Source organism: Hyperolius riggenbachi, chromosome 2 (genome assembly GCF_040937935.1).
Source record: "Hyperolius riggenbachi isolate aHypRig1 chromosome 2, aHypRig1.pri, whole genome shotgun sequence".
NCBI lineage: Eukaryota > Metazoa > Chordata > Amphibia > Anura > Hyperoliidae > Hyperolius > Hyperolius riggenbachi.
The window spans coordinates 115652045-115670872 of record NC_090647.1 but is presented as its reverse complement, the minus strand read 5'-3'; the positions used below and the strand labels follow the sequence as shown (position 1 = coordinate 115670872).

General features: G+C 47.2%; 1 protein-coding gene across 1 annotated transcript in view; it reads right to left on the bottom strand.

Annotated features, from left to right (window-relative positions):
- LOC137544037 (aquaporin-5-like) overlaps nt 1–4779 on the bottom strand; it is a 54348-nt gene extending 49569 nt beyond the window's left edge. The window contains exon 1 of the mRNA XM_068265106.1: nt 4417–4779. Within this exon, the coding sequence (XP_068121207.1) occupies nt 4417–4779 (363 nt within the window). The remainder of the gene's footprint in view (nt 1–4416) is intronic.
- Nucleotides 4780–18828: the final 14049 nt, after the last annotated feature.

Sequence of the window (18828 nt, the reverse complement as noted above, 5' to 3'; positions counted from 1 at the left end):
CCTCCCCCCCCCCAAGCACTCTAGAGCAGGATCATCCACCAGGCAACCTAGTCAGGTGCTTGGAGCCTAGTGTATGGCAAAGGGCCCACCTGCCACCTTTTTTGACCTTTCTCCACTTCAGCTTATCAAAAGGACCACAGGAGGGTGCACACTCTACTACTTTGCCAAGGGCCCCATTACATCTTAATCCATCTCTGCTCTATACATAACAATTTATATGTGGCACCAAAACCTGTAAAGGACAATTGCAGTGTCAGAGAGGTGTTGGCTGGGGAGCAGAACTACTCCTACTGTGCCCCTCTGGTCCAGGGGCCCTGGTGCAGTCACTACCTCTGTATCCCCTATTGCTAGTTTTGCTACACCACTGTAGACCACAATTTACAAGTCCCAAAATCAAACTCTTCATAAACTCTACATATTCTGCTTCCATAAGAAAGCACTAGAATATGTACCTGGCAGTGATAGGGGTCTTTTTTACATCCAACCAGGGGAATTATATATCTGCATGGACTCTGGTTTGTCTCCACAGGTTTATTACCCAATACATCAACACCAATACCCTACTTGACCCCCTACAGTCTGGATTCCGACCTGCACACTCAACTGAAACAGCCCTTACCAAGGTGGTCAACAACCTTACCCTTGCCAGGGCCGAAGGCAGTTATTCCATCCTGCTCCTCCTTGATCTCTCCGCAGCATTTGACACTGTTGACCACCTCCTCCTCCTCCAATCACTACAGTCCATGGGCATCCATGGTCTTGCCTTGACCTGGATCTCCTCCTACCTATCCAATCGCTCCTTCACAACTTCCTACAATGGCTCCTCCTCAACCGCTGCCCCCCTCGCAGTTGGGGTCCCCCAGGGCTCTGTTCTGGGCCCCCTTCTTTTCTCCATATACACTTCCTCAATTGGCAAGCTTATCTCCTCCCTGGGCTTCAAATATCACCTCTATGCCGATGACACGCAGATTTACCTCCATACCCCCGATCTCTCATCCACCACCATAAACAAGGTCTCCACGTGTATATCAGCAATTTCCTCCTGGATGTCTGCTAGGTTCCTGAAGCTTAACCTAGACAAAATTGGGCTCCTGATCTTTCCACCCCATGCTGCTGCACCCCTCCCAGATTTCCACCTGACAATCGATAACACAACCATTCACCTTACTTCCCAGGCCTGCTGTCTGGGTGTCACCTTGGACTCTGAGCTCTCCTTCATCACACACATCAAAAACATCCCCAGAGCCTGCAATTTCCACCTCTGTAATATCTCCAAGATCTGCCCCTTCTTAACTTCAGACACGACCAAACTGCTCATCCATGCCCTCATCATCTCCCGCCTTGATTACTGTAACTCCCTCCTTTCTGGCCTCCCCTTGAAACGCACTGCCCCCCTGCAATCAGGGATGAACGCGGCTGCAAGACTCACCCATTCTTCTCACCACTCCGCATCCACATCTCCCCTTTGTGAATCCCTGCACTGGCTCCCTATCCGTTTCAGGATAACTTTCAAGATTCTATGCCTGGCGTATAAATCTGTGCACAAAACCTGCCCTACCTACATCTCGGAGCTTGTTCACAGGTATACACCAGGTCGCCCCCTCCGATCCTCCAACGACCTTCGCCTCACCACCCCACGCATTTCACACTCCCATGCCCGCCTGCAGGATTTCTCAAGAGCTGCCCCCACCCTCTGGAACGCCCTTCCACCACCCATCAGACTTGCTCCCTCTTTCAACTCATTCAAGCAAGCCCTCAAAACCCACCTCTTTTTGATGGCCTACCCACCTCCTACCACACAGTAACTCTCTACTGAATATTTAACAGCCCCACCTAGTGTTTCCACTCCACCCTTTAGATTGTAAGCCTCTGGCAGGATCCCCCATTCCCTAGTGTAATCTACAGGATCATGTGCTCCTGTCCTATGACAGCCTGTACTTGTATTACTGGGCCTACCTAACCAGCCCATGTAGCATGATCATGTATTTTGTACAATTTGCATGTATAACTTTGTTCTATGTTGTATAACCTTGTTATGTCTGTCATCCTTGTATCATTGTATATAAGTATTGCCCAGCACTGTGGAATATGTTGGCGCTAGTGTTGGGCGAACACCTGGATGTTCGGGTTCGGGCCGAACAGGCCGAACATGGGCCAGATGTTCGACATGTTCGGCCCGAACCCCAAACTCAATGCAAGTCAATGGGGACCCGAACATGCCGCAATACGGCCCCCCTATAGGGTCGCAGGCATAATGGGGGAGCATGCCCCGATCGCGGGGGGTTGGAAATTCCCCCCACCCCCTCCGCTAGCGCTCCCCCCTCTGCCCGCTTCCCCATAAAAAAGTTTGCGTAAAGTTAAATAGTACCGGTGGTGGCTGCTGCAGTGGCTGGCTGGCAGTGGTGTGAGTGAGGACTAGGAGGAGGAGTCCGAGTAGGACGCGTTGAGGCCGGGCAGCGGGCGGTTCAGCGGTAGTACCCTTGTGGTACTTCCGCCTTTTCTCTGACCTCACGTCCTCTACGTGATGACGCATACGAGGGTACGCGTCACGCGTACCCTCGTATGCGTCATCACGTAGAGGACGTGAGGTCAGAGAAAGGGCGGAAGTACCACAAGGGTACTACCGCTGAACCGCCCGCTGCCCGGCCTCAACGCGTCCTACTCGGACTCCTCCTCCTCACTCACACCACTGCCAGCCAGCAACTGCAGCAGCCACCAGCGGTACTATTTAACTTTACGCAAACTTTTTTATGGGGAAGCGGGCAGAGGGGGGAGCGCTAGCGGAGGGGGTGGGGGGAATTTCCGACCCCCCCCCCCCGCGATCGGGCATGCTCCCCCCTTATGCCTGCAACCCCATAGGGGGGCCGTATTCGGCCAAACAGAGCCCTGTTCGGCTGAACAGGGGCCCTAGCAGTTCGGGCGAACCCAAACAGTTTGGCCGAACACCATCAGGTGTTCGGCCAAATTCGGACATCACCCGAACAGGGTGATGTTCTGCAGAACCCGAACAGTGGCGAACACTGTTCGCCCAATACTAGTTGGCGCTTTATAAATAAATAAATAATAATAATAATAATAATATTTCAGCTTGTGTTCTTTTGCAGCCCAATGTTCCTCCATTTCCACCCCTTCTGGTCCTGGCGTGTACCTATACAGTATAATGTTGCATGACATAGAAGGGGTGATGTAGCAAGACAGGTGAAAGTAAAACTGGAGCAAGTACCTGGATTCAGAAAGGATCCTGCTTTTAAACAATACCAGTTTCCTGGCAGTCCTGCTGATCTTTCAGGCATCAGTAGTGTCTATATCACATGCCTAAACCAGCATGCAGCTTATCCAGTCAGACGTCGGCCAGAAACATTCGATTGACATGCTTGCTCGCGGTCTATGGCTAAAAGTATAGCCAAGCAATATCTTTAAAAAGGAAATAAATATGGCAGCCTCCATATCCCTTGAAGTGTCCCTCAAAATGTACCTGAGTTGAATCTCCGGTCAAAAATTACACACTTTTCCAAGAAGTGGGAAGCCTTTTGATCCTATAAACGCTTCCTACAGCGTCCTCCGGTCCCCCATTGCTACTTGTCGGAAATTTTAAAGGAGTCACACTCCCTTTTCAAGTACCAGCATGGAGGCACTGTGCTTGCGTGAGTACAACCATGCCTGCACATTATGCTGGAGCCAATTATCCATGAGCGGCTCCATACTACTGTGCTCATGTGGCTGCAACACAACCGCACTTGTGCCAGAACTGGAACGCAGCCCTGATTGGACTCTGGGGAGCCCTACTGCTTTTTCAGCCCCCCCCCCCATCTCCATGAAACAGTAAATGCAGCTCAATTGTAGAGCTGAATGTCCATGAATTGTTACAGGGCTGCCAGCAGGTTGGTGGCTGAAATGATCAGAATGATAATATTAGCTGTAGAAAGTCCAGTGCATATTTTTTAAGTCACTGTGAAAGCTAATGAAAGTATTTACAGAAATACCTACTCAGCTCAAGTCTACTGATTGGGTACACTAAACAACATACTCCAGACAAAGGAAGTCTTTCCTCTCTTCCTTACTCCATGTGGCTGTACTCATTTTAATCTTGCTAATTGCACCCCTTCATTTGCTTGCTCCGAGGTCAAATGAACATTTGCATGGAGTTAGTGTCCCCTCCAATAGGATGACCTTACTGCGGTGTAAGGGTCTAGTATGAGCATTTTTGCATGCAAATTTTTTGGAAGCTAACATCCTTTCCATTAGTGTAAATTGTAAAACCTGTTTCAGATGCAGTTGGGTGAATTTATGCCTTTAAGAGGCTCTGCACACCATCTTTCTGTTAAGTCATTCAGATGCAGCCTGGTGTTGGATGTGCTGCCTTTTCTCTCGTAATCCTGCTAATAATCTTGGCTTTTAAACCCAGTAACTACTTACCTGATTAACACCAAAGCTTCCATGATATTCCAGAGGAGTGAAGGCATATATCAAAGCAGCTCCAATGACCGCTCCCAACAGCTGGGCGCAGACATAACAAACAGCCCGAAAAAGGGAAATCTGAGATGACACCAAAAATGCTACAGTCACAGCCGGATTAAGATGGGCGCCGCTGATATGCCCCAAAGTCTGGACAATCGTGCCGATGCCAAGACCAAAAGTAAAAGCGATCTGCAAGACCGTGGGAAGTGCTGAAGGCCAACTCAAGGTAGAGCCGATGCCAAAGAAAACAAAAATCAAAGTCCCCAAAAGTTCTGCAACAAATGCTGTGGTGAAGGGCCCGGTGCACATTTCCTTCATCATGGCTAATGGGTGAGTCTCTGAGCAGAATAGGATAAATTCCTTGTTAGAAATGTTTGTCTTCAGTAGATCAGAATGAATGATATGGGCATGGACACAGCTACAAATTATATACAAGGTAGGAAGATTGCAGTGTTACAAGGGGTGGCACCCAGCCCTTGGAAAATGATAGCTCCTGTCCACCACAGGCACAAAACTTTCCAGCTTCAGGCTGCTACAGTAACTGTCACTGAACTCAGTTACAATGAGTAGTGAATATCATTCTCAGGCCACAAAATGACCAGGATGTTTCTCCACATCATGCTAATCTGCAACCTGGATGATTCAATGTCTAACTAGAAAGCAATAGACAATGTTGCTAGGCTGTGTGAGGTCATGGTCATTTATAAATGCATGTCATCTAGCTACATTGCTGAAAGTGTGAGGCATTCAGAAAGTCAGTGCACTTTGATTTCTTCTCATTATATACTGGTTCTTCCTCCTGGGAAACGTGCAGTAACTGATGAATGGGATAATGTATGCTAATGTGCATTATTCTGCCAGTTTCCAGCAATCAAAAGTAATAAAAGTGCCAATCTCTTGAGACAGACGTGGATGTGATCATTGCCTAAAAAGGTTAATTTCATGACTGTAATCCTGATCATCTGGCAATAATACTCTTTTAATACCCTACCCTTAGAATTTTAATGAGTTTACACTTGTAAAGCACATGACCAGCTAAGGTGAGCAGCAGCCACTAAAGGTGAACAGGGGCGTAACTAAAGGGGAGCCGCCCCTGCACTTGTAAGGTGCCCAGAGCCAGTGGCATAGCTATAAACCTCGGGGCTTTGATGCGGAATTTGGATCCAGGCCCCTCCCCCTCCAGCCGGGAATAGGTGCCCCAGTATAGGTAGCTAGGAATAGGTGCCCCCAGTATAGGTAGCCAGGTATAGGTGCCCCCAGTTTTGGTAGCCAAGTATAGGTGCTCCAAAATAGGTAAACCAGGAATAGGTGCTCCCAATATAAGTCGCAAGGACTAGGTTTCTCCGTATAGGTAGCCAGGCATAGGTGCCTCAGTATAGGAAGCCAGAAATAGATGCTCACAGTATTTATAGGAAGAAATAGGTGCCTCAGTATAGGTAGCCAGGAAGAGGTGCTCCCAGTATAGATAGCCAGGAATAGGTGCCCCAGTATAGGTAGCCAGGAATAGGTGCCCCAGTATAGGTAGCCAGGAATAGGTGCCCCAGTATAGATAGCTAGGAGTAGGTGCCTCAGTATAGATAGCTGGGAAAAGGTCCCTCAGTATAGATAGCCAGGGATAGGTGCCTCAGTACAGATAGCCAGGGATAGGTGCCTCAGATAGATAGCCAGGGATAGATCCCTCGGTATAGATAGCCAGAAATAGGTGCCGCGGTATAGATAGTTAGGAATAGGTGCCATGGTATAGATAGCCAGGAATAGGTGCCTCGGTATAGGTAGCCAGGTGGAGGGGGGATGCAGCGGCACGCACCAGCAGCGACAGAGGGAACATTAAATACTCACTTTGACATGATCCACGCAGTTACACAGGCGACTGCTGCGACCGTGCCCCTACGCCCCTGCCCAGAGCTGTGAGGGGCCACAACTACTAACCTTCCCTTCCTCTGATACAGGGGACTATACTTCAGATGTGGTGTTTTTGTGGCTACACTTGATATGGGTGTGAAGATCATGATAGCCACACTTGTTTTATGACCCTTGTGAGGGACCTTTCACACCGGCTGCGTTCCGTTTTGTTTTTGAAAACTTGCCTTGTGGTTTTCCAAACACAAGTACAATAAAGTTACAATTGGAATTGTTGGAATGTTTTCATACTGAATGAGGTCCTGATTTCTAAAAAGCGTAGTTCTGCTGCATTTCAATTCAGGCCAACATAGTGAAAATACGTTGGAATTTGCAATTGCGTTCCATGACTTTTTAGTGTGATGGGCCCCAAGGCTGTGAAAAGCAAAAAGAGGAGTCAAAGGAAAAGGTGTGAACATTGGGGGCCCCATCAAAGTTTTGCTTAGGGCCCCATACGTTACTTGATTTTCCTATATCATCAACCATTCAATTCAATAATTTTATCGGATCAGATGAGATTCGATTATGTTCCATTCTGCTTGATTGATGGAAATTGGCTGATCTGGTCAAATCAACCAATTGACTCGATCAGGATCAGCAGGATGTAAACTAGCGGTCAATCATAAAGGAATTGGTTAATTACTTTCCACATTACATGATTTCTATTGATACAGAATTGATTTTTTGTTTCAGAGCATGAAGGCACAGTATTGTTCTGATCAATTAGTGAAGGAGAGTCACATAGGATCTCATTTGCAGTGTGTGGGTCACTAGTTGATTGACTTTCCATCAACCAAACTGTAGTTGATCGCCCAATAAAGTCGAAGACTTAATCGCTTGCTGAAAAATCCAGTAATGTATGGGTACCTTTAGAGCTTGCTCAGTAAGCTACCCTAGCCTAGTCCAACCACACATCGCCATTAAGCAGAGCCATCCGTGATCAAGCACCGGCCGATGCAAAACAATTGTCGAAGGAGGGTCTCGTGTGTGGGTCTACCAGATGGGTGACGTACAATGATTTTATATCGATATGCAAAGCATTTTACACAACTGAAGTGCAATAAACCGCATGAATTGCTGAAGCGATGGTGCCCACGTTTTCTGTTGAAACAATTTTTACGGAAGTACTCAGGGGAGCAACATTACTTAGGGGAGACCTTGGGGGCTCTGGGGCCCCGGGAGACAATTTTATCTGGGGGGGGGGAGGGGGTGCAGCGGTAGCATGCTGAAATCTTTTAAAAATCTAGGCAGTGTGTGGCAGGAATATACCCTTCTCTGATCAGATTCTTATCTCAGAGAGATCTATCTTTAGGCTGGCTTCATCAAGTGCCCATCTATAAGTTTATGGGCAGTTTTACATTGAGCCTATAAGTGAATTTTAGCTGGAATCATATTGTTTATAAATGCAAATCAATTATGAAGCTCTTATTGAGTGACTTTGCCTAAGTAAGGAAACTCATGGTCTGCCTCCCAGGTGCATTGTGGGAGAGTAATGTCATCTACAGCATGGAGGGAGGGAGAATAGGCATGCCATATGGGTGCTATAAATCCTCAGGAGGCAACACCACCATACAAAACAATCTTTAAAGGGCCACCTTGAGCCCCCATGCAAAGTAAACTTGCACCTTCCCTGAACCCACCACATTAGTACTTCCTGTCTCTCCTGCCAAAGCCCTGCCAGGAGGTAGATGCAAGCCAAGCCTCACGAGATAAAACATTATGGCTGCCTCTGCAGGATGGTGCATAAAATACGTTAAATATTTCAGATCTTATCATGGCTTTTTCTATTCTAAATACAGAACCAGATGAGCAAGACTGACCAGTTTTCACTTTACCTTGGCTTTGGCAAAAATGAAAATAAAAAAATAAAAAAATCAATAAGACATGAAATTAAAGGTACATTATCTGGAAGTAATTGAACAGAGCAATACCCCCACCTCCAAACCTCACCAAAAAGCAACTAAATCCAGACATTGTGATTTCTTATACTGTGTGTAACTACAGGGGAAAAATACTTTTCAGTGATGCATTTTTGTGGCCATATACTAGATCACTATGATCAAGAAGATTAATGGTTCCGCCATCCCACTAATTAGGAGTGTTATTTATTAACATGTTTCCCATCAGATTGACAGGTCAAATCGATAATTTCCATCATGTCCGATCTGCTCCCGATCAAGAATTTTCAGATCATTACTGCACAAAATCGATCCTGTTCTTGATCGGGGGTAGATCGTACATGGCAGAAATCGATTTGACCCAAAATCAATTTGAAAGGAAATTGCATGGTGTGTACCAGGCATCGAGTACAGAATTGGTTAATCATCAAAGGAAAGCAAACTTCTGATTGATGACCCTGATAATGACCAACACATTGAAACTGTTGTCTTCTTTTTTGTAATAAGCATAACCAATGAGTAGAGATGAACGAACGGTTTGCCGGTGGACAGTCCCCAGGGAATCTCCGCTGTTTGCGTTCTCCTCGAACTGTGAACATTTTGGAGTGTTCGACCCGCCCCCTATACATCATCATGGAGCCAAACTTTGACCCCTTACCTCATAGTCAGCTGACACATGGCAGCCAATCAACTAGCACCCCCTCCTGGACCCTCCACTCCCCTTTCAAAAATCAGTTGCGGTGGCGAAATTGTTCTCTGCTGGCTGCTGACTGTTAGTGAGAGCAGGGTCAGACTTGCTGCAGATAGGTAGGGAAAGAATTAGAGATGACCCGAACGCTTGGCCGGCGAACGGTTCCCGGCGAACTTCCGGGGTTCGCGATCGCGGAGAACTGCAAACTTTACAAGAGGTTCGCCCCCATAGTGCATCATGAGGGTCAACTTTGACCCTCTACATCACAGTCTGCAGGCACATTGTAGCCAATCAGGCTACATTCCCTCCTGGAGGCCCTCCCCCCCCCTTATAAAAGGCAGGCAGCGTCAGGCATTGGACTCATTCGTGTGCCTGCAGTAATTAGAGAAGGGAAAGCTGCTGCAGACTCTCATAGGGAAAGATTAGTTAGGCTCTTGTAGCCTTCTTAGCTTGCTCCTTGCTGATTCTTATTGCTAAAAAAGCACCTCTCAACAGCTCATTTGAGAGCTAATCTTGTTCTTGTGATCTATTTTTGTGTGTGTGTGTGTATGTGTGTCCCACTGACACTTGTGTTGCATAGACAGCCTTGGTAATTCCTACTGTGTGTGCCACTGCCAGGCCCAGCACATTCAGTGACTACTACCTGTGTGTGTGACAGGTGCACATTGTAATACCCATCACTGCATATACCTACCTACCTGTTGTTCACAGAGCACCCACCAACCCATGTGAGCTGAGCGCACGCAGTGTCACTGTGCCTTTCTGGTACCTGTCTGTGTGTGACAGGTGCACATTGTAATACCCACTGCATATACCTACCTGTTGTTCACTGTGCACCCACCCACCTACGTGAGCGCACGCAGTGTCACTGTGCCTGTTCGGTACCTGTCTGTGTGTGACAGGTGCAAATTATAATACCCATCACTGCATATACCTACCTAAAAGTCACTTTGTTGTTCTATTATTGAGCCGCCACAGCCCGGCGACCATTTGGGCTTGAAAACCGCCACGGCCTGCACTCTGGCCATGGTGTGCACTAGTCCAGCACGGCCGTCACTACACAAACAGTTGTTTGCGGTGCGTTACACAGTGAGTTTGGTGTGTCAGTGTGAAGCAGTACTCTAATTACACTCCCTGATTGATGTATACACATGCAAGATGTTTTAAGGCACAGGGCTTGAAAACCGCCATGGTGCTCACCAGTCCAGCATGGCCATCACTATGCAAACAGCTGTTTACGTTGCGTTACACAGTGAGTTTGGTGTTTCAGTGTGAAGCAGTACTCTAATCTAATTACACTCCCTGATTGATGTATACACATGCAAGATATTTTAAAGCACTTTAGGCCTCCAATTTAGCATTCAATGTGATTTCTGCCCTTAAAACGCTGCTTTGCGTCAAATCCAGATTTTTCCCTGGGACATTTGGCGTCTATCCCACTCTGCCATGCCCCCCTCCAGGTGTTAGACCCCTTGAAACATCTTTTCCATCACTTTTGTGGCCAGCATAAATGTTTCTAGTTTTCAAAGTTCGCCTACCCATTGAAGTCTATTGTGGTTCGCGAAAGTTCGCGTGAATTGAACGTTTGGTGAAGGTTCGTGAACCCGGTTCGCAAACCTACAATTGATGGTTCAGGCCATCTCTACAAAACATTAGCTAGGCCTGTATTCTTGTTCCTCACTAGCTGTGAAAGCACCCCAAACAGCCCTTTTGAGGGCTAGCACATCAGTCTCCTGTGTTTTTTTGTGTGTGTGTGACACTCCACAGCCCCCTGACACCCAAAGCTGTGTGCACACTACTGCTGTTGCTACATTAAAGAAACACTGAAGTCTCCTAAAATTCAGCTTTTTATCTCAAAAACCTGTTCAACAGAATCAACATTATTGCCCTAACTAAAATGCTGCATCCCCGTGGCTGAACTCTAACTAAATCCCCCCAAACTCTCCTCGCAAAATCCACGACTTTATTGGTCGTGGATTTTGCTGCCCCCGGGAGACAGAGCTTTCAGCTGCAGCTCTGCCTCCATGCGCGTCTATCAGCGCATATCTCCGACTCTCCCCCGCCCCTCTCAGTGAAGGAAGACTGAGAAGGGTGGGTGGAGGCGGAGATACGCGCTGATAGGCGCGTGTAGAGGCAAAGCTGCAGCTGAAAGCTCTGCCTCTCACAGAAGCGCTCCCTGCAGTGTCATTAGTAGGAGCAGTTAATCAACTCTCTGAGCAAGTGGCCACTCAGTAAACTCAGCTGACTCAGTTAACCAACTCTCTTGCGCAGTTGACTGCCTCCGCCAACGCTTAATAACTCGCAGCCGATTCCTAATGCTCAGAGTTTTCCTATTGTAGAACCTAAAATGTCGTTACCTGAGAAGTTCTCAGGCCTACGTTCAGATTTTTGTAATTTCCAAAATCGTTGTCTGTCTTATTTTGAATTCTGAGCTAGATCCTCTAGGACTGAATCCCAAAAGATTACTCTCATTAAGACTTTACTTCAAGGTGACTCTCAGACCTGGGCCTATGGCTTAGATCCTGAACATGAGGCATTAAATTCAGTTGAGAATTTTTTTAAGACCATTGCCACCATTTATGCAGATCCTGACATTACAGCCACTGCTACTAAGCTAAGAGATCTCAGGCAGGGTCGCCATACAGTAGAGGAGTACGCGGCTGAGTTCAGGAAGTGGTCCTGTCACTACCTAACCTGGGGGGCACCTGTCACTTCCTAACCTGAAGGGGCGCCTGTCACTACCTAACTGGGGGCCCCTGTCACTTCCTAACCTGGGGGCGCCTGTTACTTCCTAACTGGGGGTCCCTGTCACTACCTAACCTGGGGGTCCCTGTCACTACCTAACCTGAAGGGGCGCCTTTCACTTTCTAACCTGGGGGTCCCTGTCACTACCTAACCTGGGGGGCGCTTGTCACTACCTAACTGGGGGTCCCTGTCACTACCTTACTGGGGGTCCTTGTCACTTCCTAACCTGGGGGGCACCTGTCACTTCCTAACCTGGGGAGCGCCTGTCACTACCTAAACTGGGGGGCTCCTGGCGCTACCTAAACTGGGGGGGCTCCTGGTGCTACTTAAACTGGGGGGCTCCTGGCGCTACCTGAACTAGGGGGCACCTGTCACTACCTAAACTCTCCAGGCCAGCCAGCCCAGCATCACCACCAGCCAAAGAGCCCAGAATCACTGTCAAAAAGGCCACAGCATCACCAACAGCCAGGATAGCATTTACTTCAACCAGCCAAGCACAGCCCAGCATCACCGCCAGCCAGGTCACAGCATCACTGCCAGCCAACCCAGCCACAGCATCACCGCCAGCCAACCCTGCCACAGCATCACCTCCAGCCAGCCCGGCCACAGCATCACTGCCAGCCCGGCCACAGCATCACCGCAAGGCCTTTCAGCCCACACATCATCCCCAATCCAGCCAATAACAGTATTGCCAGGCCAGCCAGGCACAGCAGCCAGTATAGGAGAATGCAGAAGCCAGGTGAGAGGTGTCTACCATATTAAGGGGGCGTTCTTCCTATTTATGTGAAATGCTGTCTATTTATGTGCCTCATGACTGCTGAATTTGTCTTGTTGGGGGCCTCATGATTTTTGGGGGGCCTCAAGATTGCTGAATGTGTCTTGTTGGGGGCCTAATGATTAATTGTTTATCTTCACAGTTTATTTTCAACTTGGATTTTCCATAATGTTCATGTATGAGTTAAAACGTTTGTATTTAGTTTAAATTGCTGTTGGCACTTTGCGATAGATAAGTGACTTTTGGGTTGCAGTTTGGGCACTCGACCTCCAAAAGGTTCACCACCACTGTTCTAATCTAATGTCCTACATTGCTAAGTTCATGTAAATTTGTCTCCACCCGTGACCACACCCACATTCTGCGTGCCGCACAACGTTACCCTTATATCTTTCACTTCACCGAAGTCTTCGCCGTGGCGCTTCTTCCCCGCCTTTTTGCCCCCCCCCTGGAAAATTTTCTGCGGACGCTCATGACCACACACCTTTTTTTTTCCCCTCTTCATGTTCTTCTTCCTTTCTGGCCTTTTTTTAAATTATTTTTCTGCTGAAGGATTAAATAGACCCTCTTGATGACATGTTGGGGCTATTACATGCCTGTTACTAGCGATGAGCAAAAATGCCAATATTCTTTTTGCATTAATTTTCGCAAAAATTATGTTAAATTCATCTTTCGAGCGAAAATGCCAGAGAAAATCATTTTGTAATGCGATTTTCACAATTTTCGCTGTATAATTGAAAAATGCTCTGTGTTTCTCACAATTTTTCACAAATTTGTTTCCTTTGACCATTTTACGAAAATAAAATGTATTTTCACAAATATTTTCTTGAAATCGAAAATAGCATTTTATGTGAAAATGACTTTGCCGAAAATTTGCAAGCAACACTGCCGGTCACTACCAATTCAATGTGTCATTATAACCATGACTTATTTTATAGTGATGCATCTTGTTTCATAATGCTTCTCACTAATAATTACTTTGAAATCTCTGCCTTTACATACTAACACTGTAGAGCGTCTTACTGGATCTGACATCAGTTACGTAGGCTGTTTGTACCATGCTGAATTCTTTCAATAAATGTTACTGTTAAAGAAGGGATGGCTGAAAGAATAGTGTGTTAAGGTAGCCATACATGATGTATGGGCAGATTCGACCAACAGACAAATCTCTCTCTTATCGCATCTAATAAGAGAGAGATCTGTCAGCTGCCCAAACACCACAGGCCGATTCCCGATCAATTTCATGCTGGAATCGGCCTTGTGCGCCACATCCGCCGCCTCCTCGCCACGACGCTGTGCCCCCCCTATACATTACCTGTCCACGGCCTCGGCTTCTCCTCCACTGGCTTCCGGTGTTCCTCCTCCACATACACGTGCACCCCACGTGGTTTCCTAGTAATTATGTGCGTGTGTGACGACACATGCGTGCCCTGAATAGAAAAACCACGTGGGTGTGCGTGTATGAAGAGGAGAATGCGTCCGGAGCAGCAGTGGGACAAGAGCAGGCTGCCGACAGGTAATGTATATTGCAGCATGCGCAATTGAGAATGCTACCAATTTTCATCCCGAAATTGGTCGCATTGTCGGTCGGGCATGCACTTGGCGGCACTGATTTTCATCCAATTTGGTTATAATAATAAACGAATTGGATGGTCAAACGGCCGCCAATTCACCTGATGTATAGCCACCTTTAGAGTATGTTTTACTATCTCATGAACACACCAACTTATATATCTGAGAAATCTAGGACAGGCTGAAGGTGGCCATACACTGCTCAATGTGCCCATCAGATAGATCCCTCTCAGATCAGTATTTGACCAGAAAGGTATTATCTGACCGAATTCCCCCACACACACACCAAACAGATTTGCAATAGATTTCAGCATGAATTTGTGCGCACTGCCTGCCAGGTCTGCAAGTCTCCCAATACTCCCTCCTCTTGGGCTGTGCAGATACATGTAGTTGGAGCTTACTCTCATCTGTCTGCAGCATGATTCCAGCATCTTCTCTCCCTGCCAGACACTCCTTACTGTCTCTTCACTCCTGATTCTCAGGGTGCTTGTATGCCATAACAAAGCTATAACAGCTATAGAGGCCAAACACTAGGGGGACTGTGGCATGTACCTTATGAGACCACTAGAGGCTTCTAGTGTTTGGCCTCTAGCATTTGTTACATCACATAGGCGGAGTGAAGAGACAGGAAGGAGCAGCCATTGGGAGAGAAGACATGGAACTGTAACGAAGACAGGTAAGTGCAAGCTTTGCCGCCTACATCACTTGTCGCAAAATTGAATACCACTACATGCTCCAATGTCAATCGATCAAATTGTCCAATTTTGGCTGAAAAACGGTCAGTCAAGAATCGTCGGTGCCACCGATTTCTAGCAGATTAAATCAAATTATCCAATCGGCCGGATATCAATGCAAACATCTGACTTATTGCAACCTTTAATACGTAAAAAAAATGTCACTGCTGGTGTGATCACAACCACTAATCAGCTACCCCACTATTTTATAATATGATCCAGACTATATCTGAAAATCTTCATCAGCTAATAGCAGACACATTTTGCAATAACAAAAAATCAGCTCAGGTTTGTGGGATCATTCATTGTTTCGCAGTGTCCCGTGTTGTTCTCCATCCGCTATAAATCAAGCCCATTGTCACATATTTTTATTATGCCTATCATTATCTAATTACCAGCAAAGGTGTGTCTCCTGGAAGAAAGGTGAAAGATGTATTGCATGGGAACGTGGCAGCATAACAAAAGCACTGTGGCTAGCAGCATGCGCTCACAGGAGGCAGAGTCAGTCGAGTTTACATATACGATTCTCGAAATCTATCAAACTGAGCCATGGCTAGATAAAACAATAAACAAACTGCTATGAAGTAGTTGTATCAAGTAAAAACATAAATTTAACATATTCAGAGCAAGAGAAGGAAATAACAACAAAATATGGAAGACTGGAAAACCAAAGAACAGTTCTCAAGTGAACCTCAAACAAGACAGCATTTTGAGTACACAATGGCCCCAATTCACATTACCTCATTCAGTATTGCAGATAACAACTGATTTTACCAATCACCTTGCCAAATGCTAATTCCCTAAATCTATTACCGCTCTAAAAAGTTAAATTAACAAATATTAAGGGAAAATTACCGACTTGTGCGGTAAAAACCTCAAGAAATGTCAAGAAATTTCAATTCATAAAGATTAAAGCATTCAGTAAATCAAGTGAAAGTGTTCGATATTTAGCTCCAGCTCTGACTAGCTGGTTACGTGCTGTAACTTTGACAGATGTAGCAGACAGCCAATAGGGAGAGCCAGACAGCCCTGCTTCTTACACCATTTGATCCAATACTCTAAAGGGCAGGACTTCAGAATGGCAAAGCAGGAGAAGGAGACATTTAAAAATGCTTTTCTGTATCCCTTTAGATGAGCATATCAATATACTGGTATACAGAAGAGCTCCCTCTAGTGGCTACATGCACATATAAAGGGATGTGGAGGGTGCACTGCACACAAAACCCCAGACTCATACACCACTTGTGGGAAGACTCACAGCTTCCTGCCTGACACTCCACAGCTGGTGTGAGACTTACCGAGCAGGGCTTAGTGAATTAAAGCACCTTTTGCGGTATACAGCTAGCCCCTGACTTACGAACGCCCAACTTACGATACGAACGGCATGGGCTCTCTGTTTCCATGGGAACAAGTAATAAAAAAAAAATTTCAAATTGGACTTGTAGTTTTTGGGAAAATCAATAAAAAAAATCAAAGAAAAAATGGCTTTTAAACTTGTATAAACAGGTACAAAGAGCAGAGATGACACAGAGGGAGACACTGGAGGCCCGGGGGCACAGAGGAGGTACAGGGCACAGAGGAGGTACAGGGCACAGAGGAGGTAAAGGGAACAGAGATGGCACAGTGTTCCGACTTAAAGGAGTTGTAAGGCAAATTTAAATAAAATAAACGCTACTTACCGGGGGCTTCCTCCAGCCCCAAACTCCCAGGACCTCCCTCGCCGCATCGCCTGCGCAGTCCGTTCCGGCCCACGTGGCGGTGAGTGACAGCGCCGATCGCGCAGGCGCAGTACAGAGCGACCTCCAGGTCGCTCTGACGTCATCGCCGGGGACCGGGTCGCAGCTCCGGCAAACGGTTGCGCGCAGAGATTAGTGTTGGGCGAACAGTGTTCGCCACTGTTCGGGTTCTGCAGAACATCACCCTGTTCGGGTGATGTTCGAGTTCGGCTGAACACCTGATGGTGCTCGGCCAAACCGTTCGGCCGCATGGCCGAACTAAGAGCGCATGGCCGAATGCTCCCCGAACGTTCGGCTAGCGCTGTGATTGGCTGAACGGGTCACGTGGTTCGGACCCGAACGCGCTCTGATTGGCCGAACGGTCATGTGGTTTGGGTAAATAAATACCCGAACCACGTCATATCTCCGCCATTTCTCTGTGGGTTTAGCTTTGGGTAGGCAGGCAGGGTAGTTCGAGCTCCAGCCATGCTAGCCAGGGTCCCCCCAGTCATTGTGTGTCGCTGCTGGGAACAGTAGTACACCGCTCGCTCAGCCACACTATATATAGCATTGTTTACTGCCACTGTGTACCTCGCTCAGCCACACTATATATAGCATTGTTTACTGCCACTCTGTGTACACCGCTCAGCCAGACTATATAGCATTGTGTGTACTGCCACTGTGTACCTCGCTCAGCCACGCTATATATAGCATTGTGTTTACTGCCACTCTGTGTACACCGCTCTGCCAGACTATATAGCATTGTGTGTACTGCCACTCTGTGTACACGGCTTAGCCAGACTATATAGCATTGTGTGTACTGCCACTCTGTGTACACGGCTCAGCCAGACTATATAGCATTGTGTGTACTGCCACTCTGTGTACACGGCTCAGCCAGACTATATAGCATTGTGTGTACTGCCACTCTGTGTACACCGCTCAGCCAGACTATATAGCATTGTTTACTGCCACTCTGTGTACACCGCTCAGCCAGACTATATAGCATTGTTTACTGCCACTCTGTGTACATGGCTCAGCCACACTATATAGCATTGTTTACTGCCACTCTGTGTACACCGCTCAGCCACACTATATAGCATTGTGTGTACTGCCACTCTGTGTACACCGCTCAACCAGACTATATAGCATTGTTTACTGCCACTCTGTGTACACGGCTCAGCCACACTATATAGCATTGTTTACTGCCACTCTGTGTACACCGCTCTGCCAGACTATATAGCATTGTGTGTACTGCCACTCTGTGTACACCGCTCAGCCAGACTATATAGCATTGTTTACTGCCACTCTGTGTATACGGCTCAGCCACACTATATAGCATTGTTTACTGCCACTCTGTGTACACCGCTCAGCCAGACTATATAGCATTGTGTATACTGCCACTCTGTGTACACCGCTCAGCCAGACTATATAGCATTGTGTGTACTGCCACTCTGTGTACACCGCTCAGCCAGACTATATAGCATTGTGTTTACTGCCACTCTGTGTACACCACTCAGCCACACTATATAGCATTGCGTACTCTGCCAGTCAGTGTGTATATTGCTGGGATCAGTAATACTCCACTCACCGCCAACCACTATATGAGCTCACCATGAGTTCCTCAGAGACCTCCGCTGTGAGCAGCACTCCCAACAACAGCAACAGCCAACGCCCCACGCAAGCTATAACATCCACCCCAGCAGCCAGTGGTCAGCAGCAGCCCTCCCCGGGCGATTAATGAGGGCTGCCATTGAGGAGATGATGGGGCCTGATGTGGAGGAGGAGGTCTGGCTCAGGCCAGCATCCCAAGTTAATGTTGAGGACGATGAGGGATCTGTGTCTGGGGATGTTGGGGTGGCAGAGGTGGTGGGTGGGTCAGACTCAGGAGAAGAGTTGTATGATAAGGATGATGATCGGGACCATCTGTATGTGCCTCAGAGTCCGACCCCGGAAAACATGTTGTATCGTGTGTTTAGGTACTAAAATCTGCGTTCCCAGTAGTGTTGGGCAAACAGTGTTCGCCACTGTTCGGGTTCTGCAGAACATCACCCCGTTCGGGGTGACTATATAGCAGACTATATAGCATTGTGTTTACTGCCACTCTGTGTAAACGGCTCAGCCACACTATATAGCATTGTGTTTACTGCCACTCTGTGTCTGCTGGGAACAGTAGTACACCGCTCACCCACCACTGTATAGCATTGTGCTCTGTGTCGCTGCTGGCAATAGTGGTACACCGCTCACCCACCACTGTATAGCATTTCTGTACTGCCACTGTACTGCTGCCAGTCAGCGTGTACTTTAAGGATAAGTGAAATGAGGAAGAAATCCGGTGAAAGAGGGA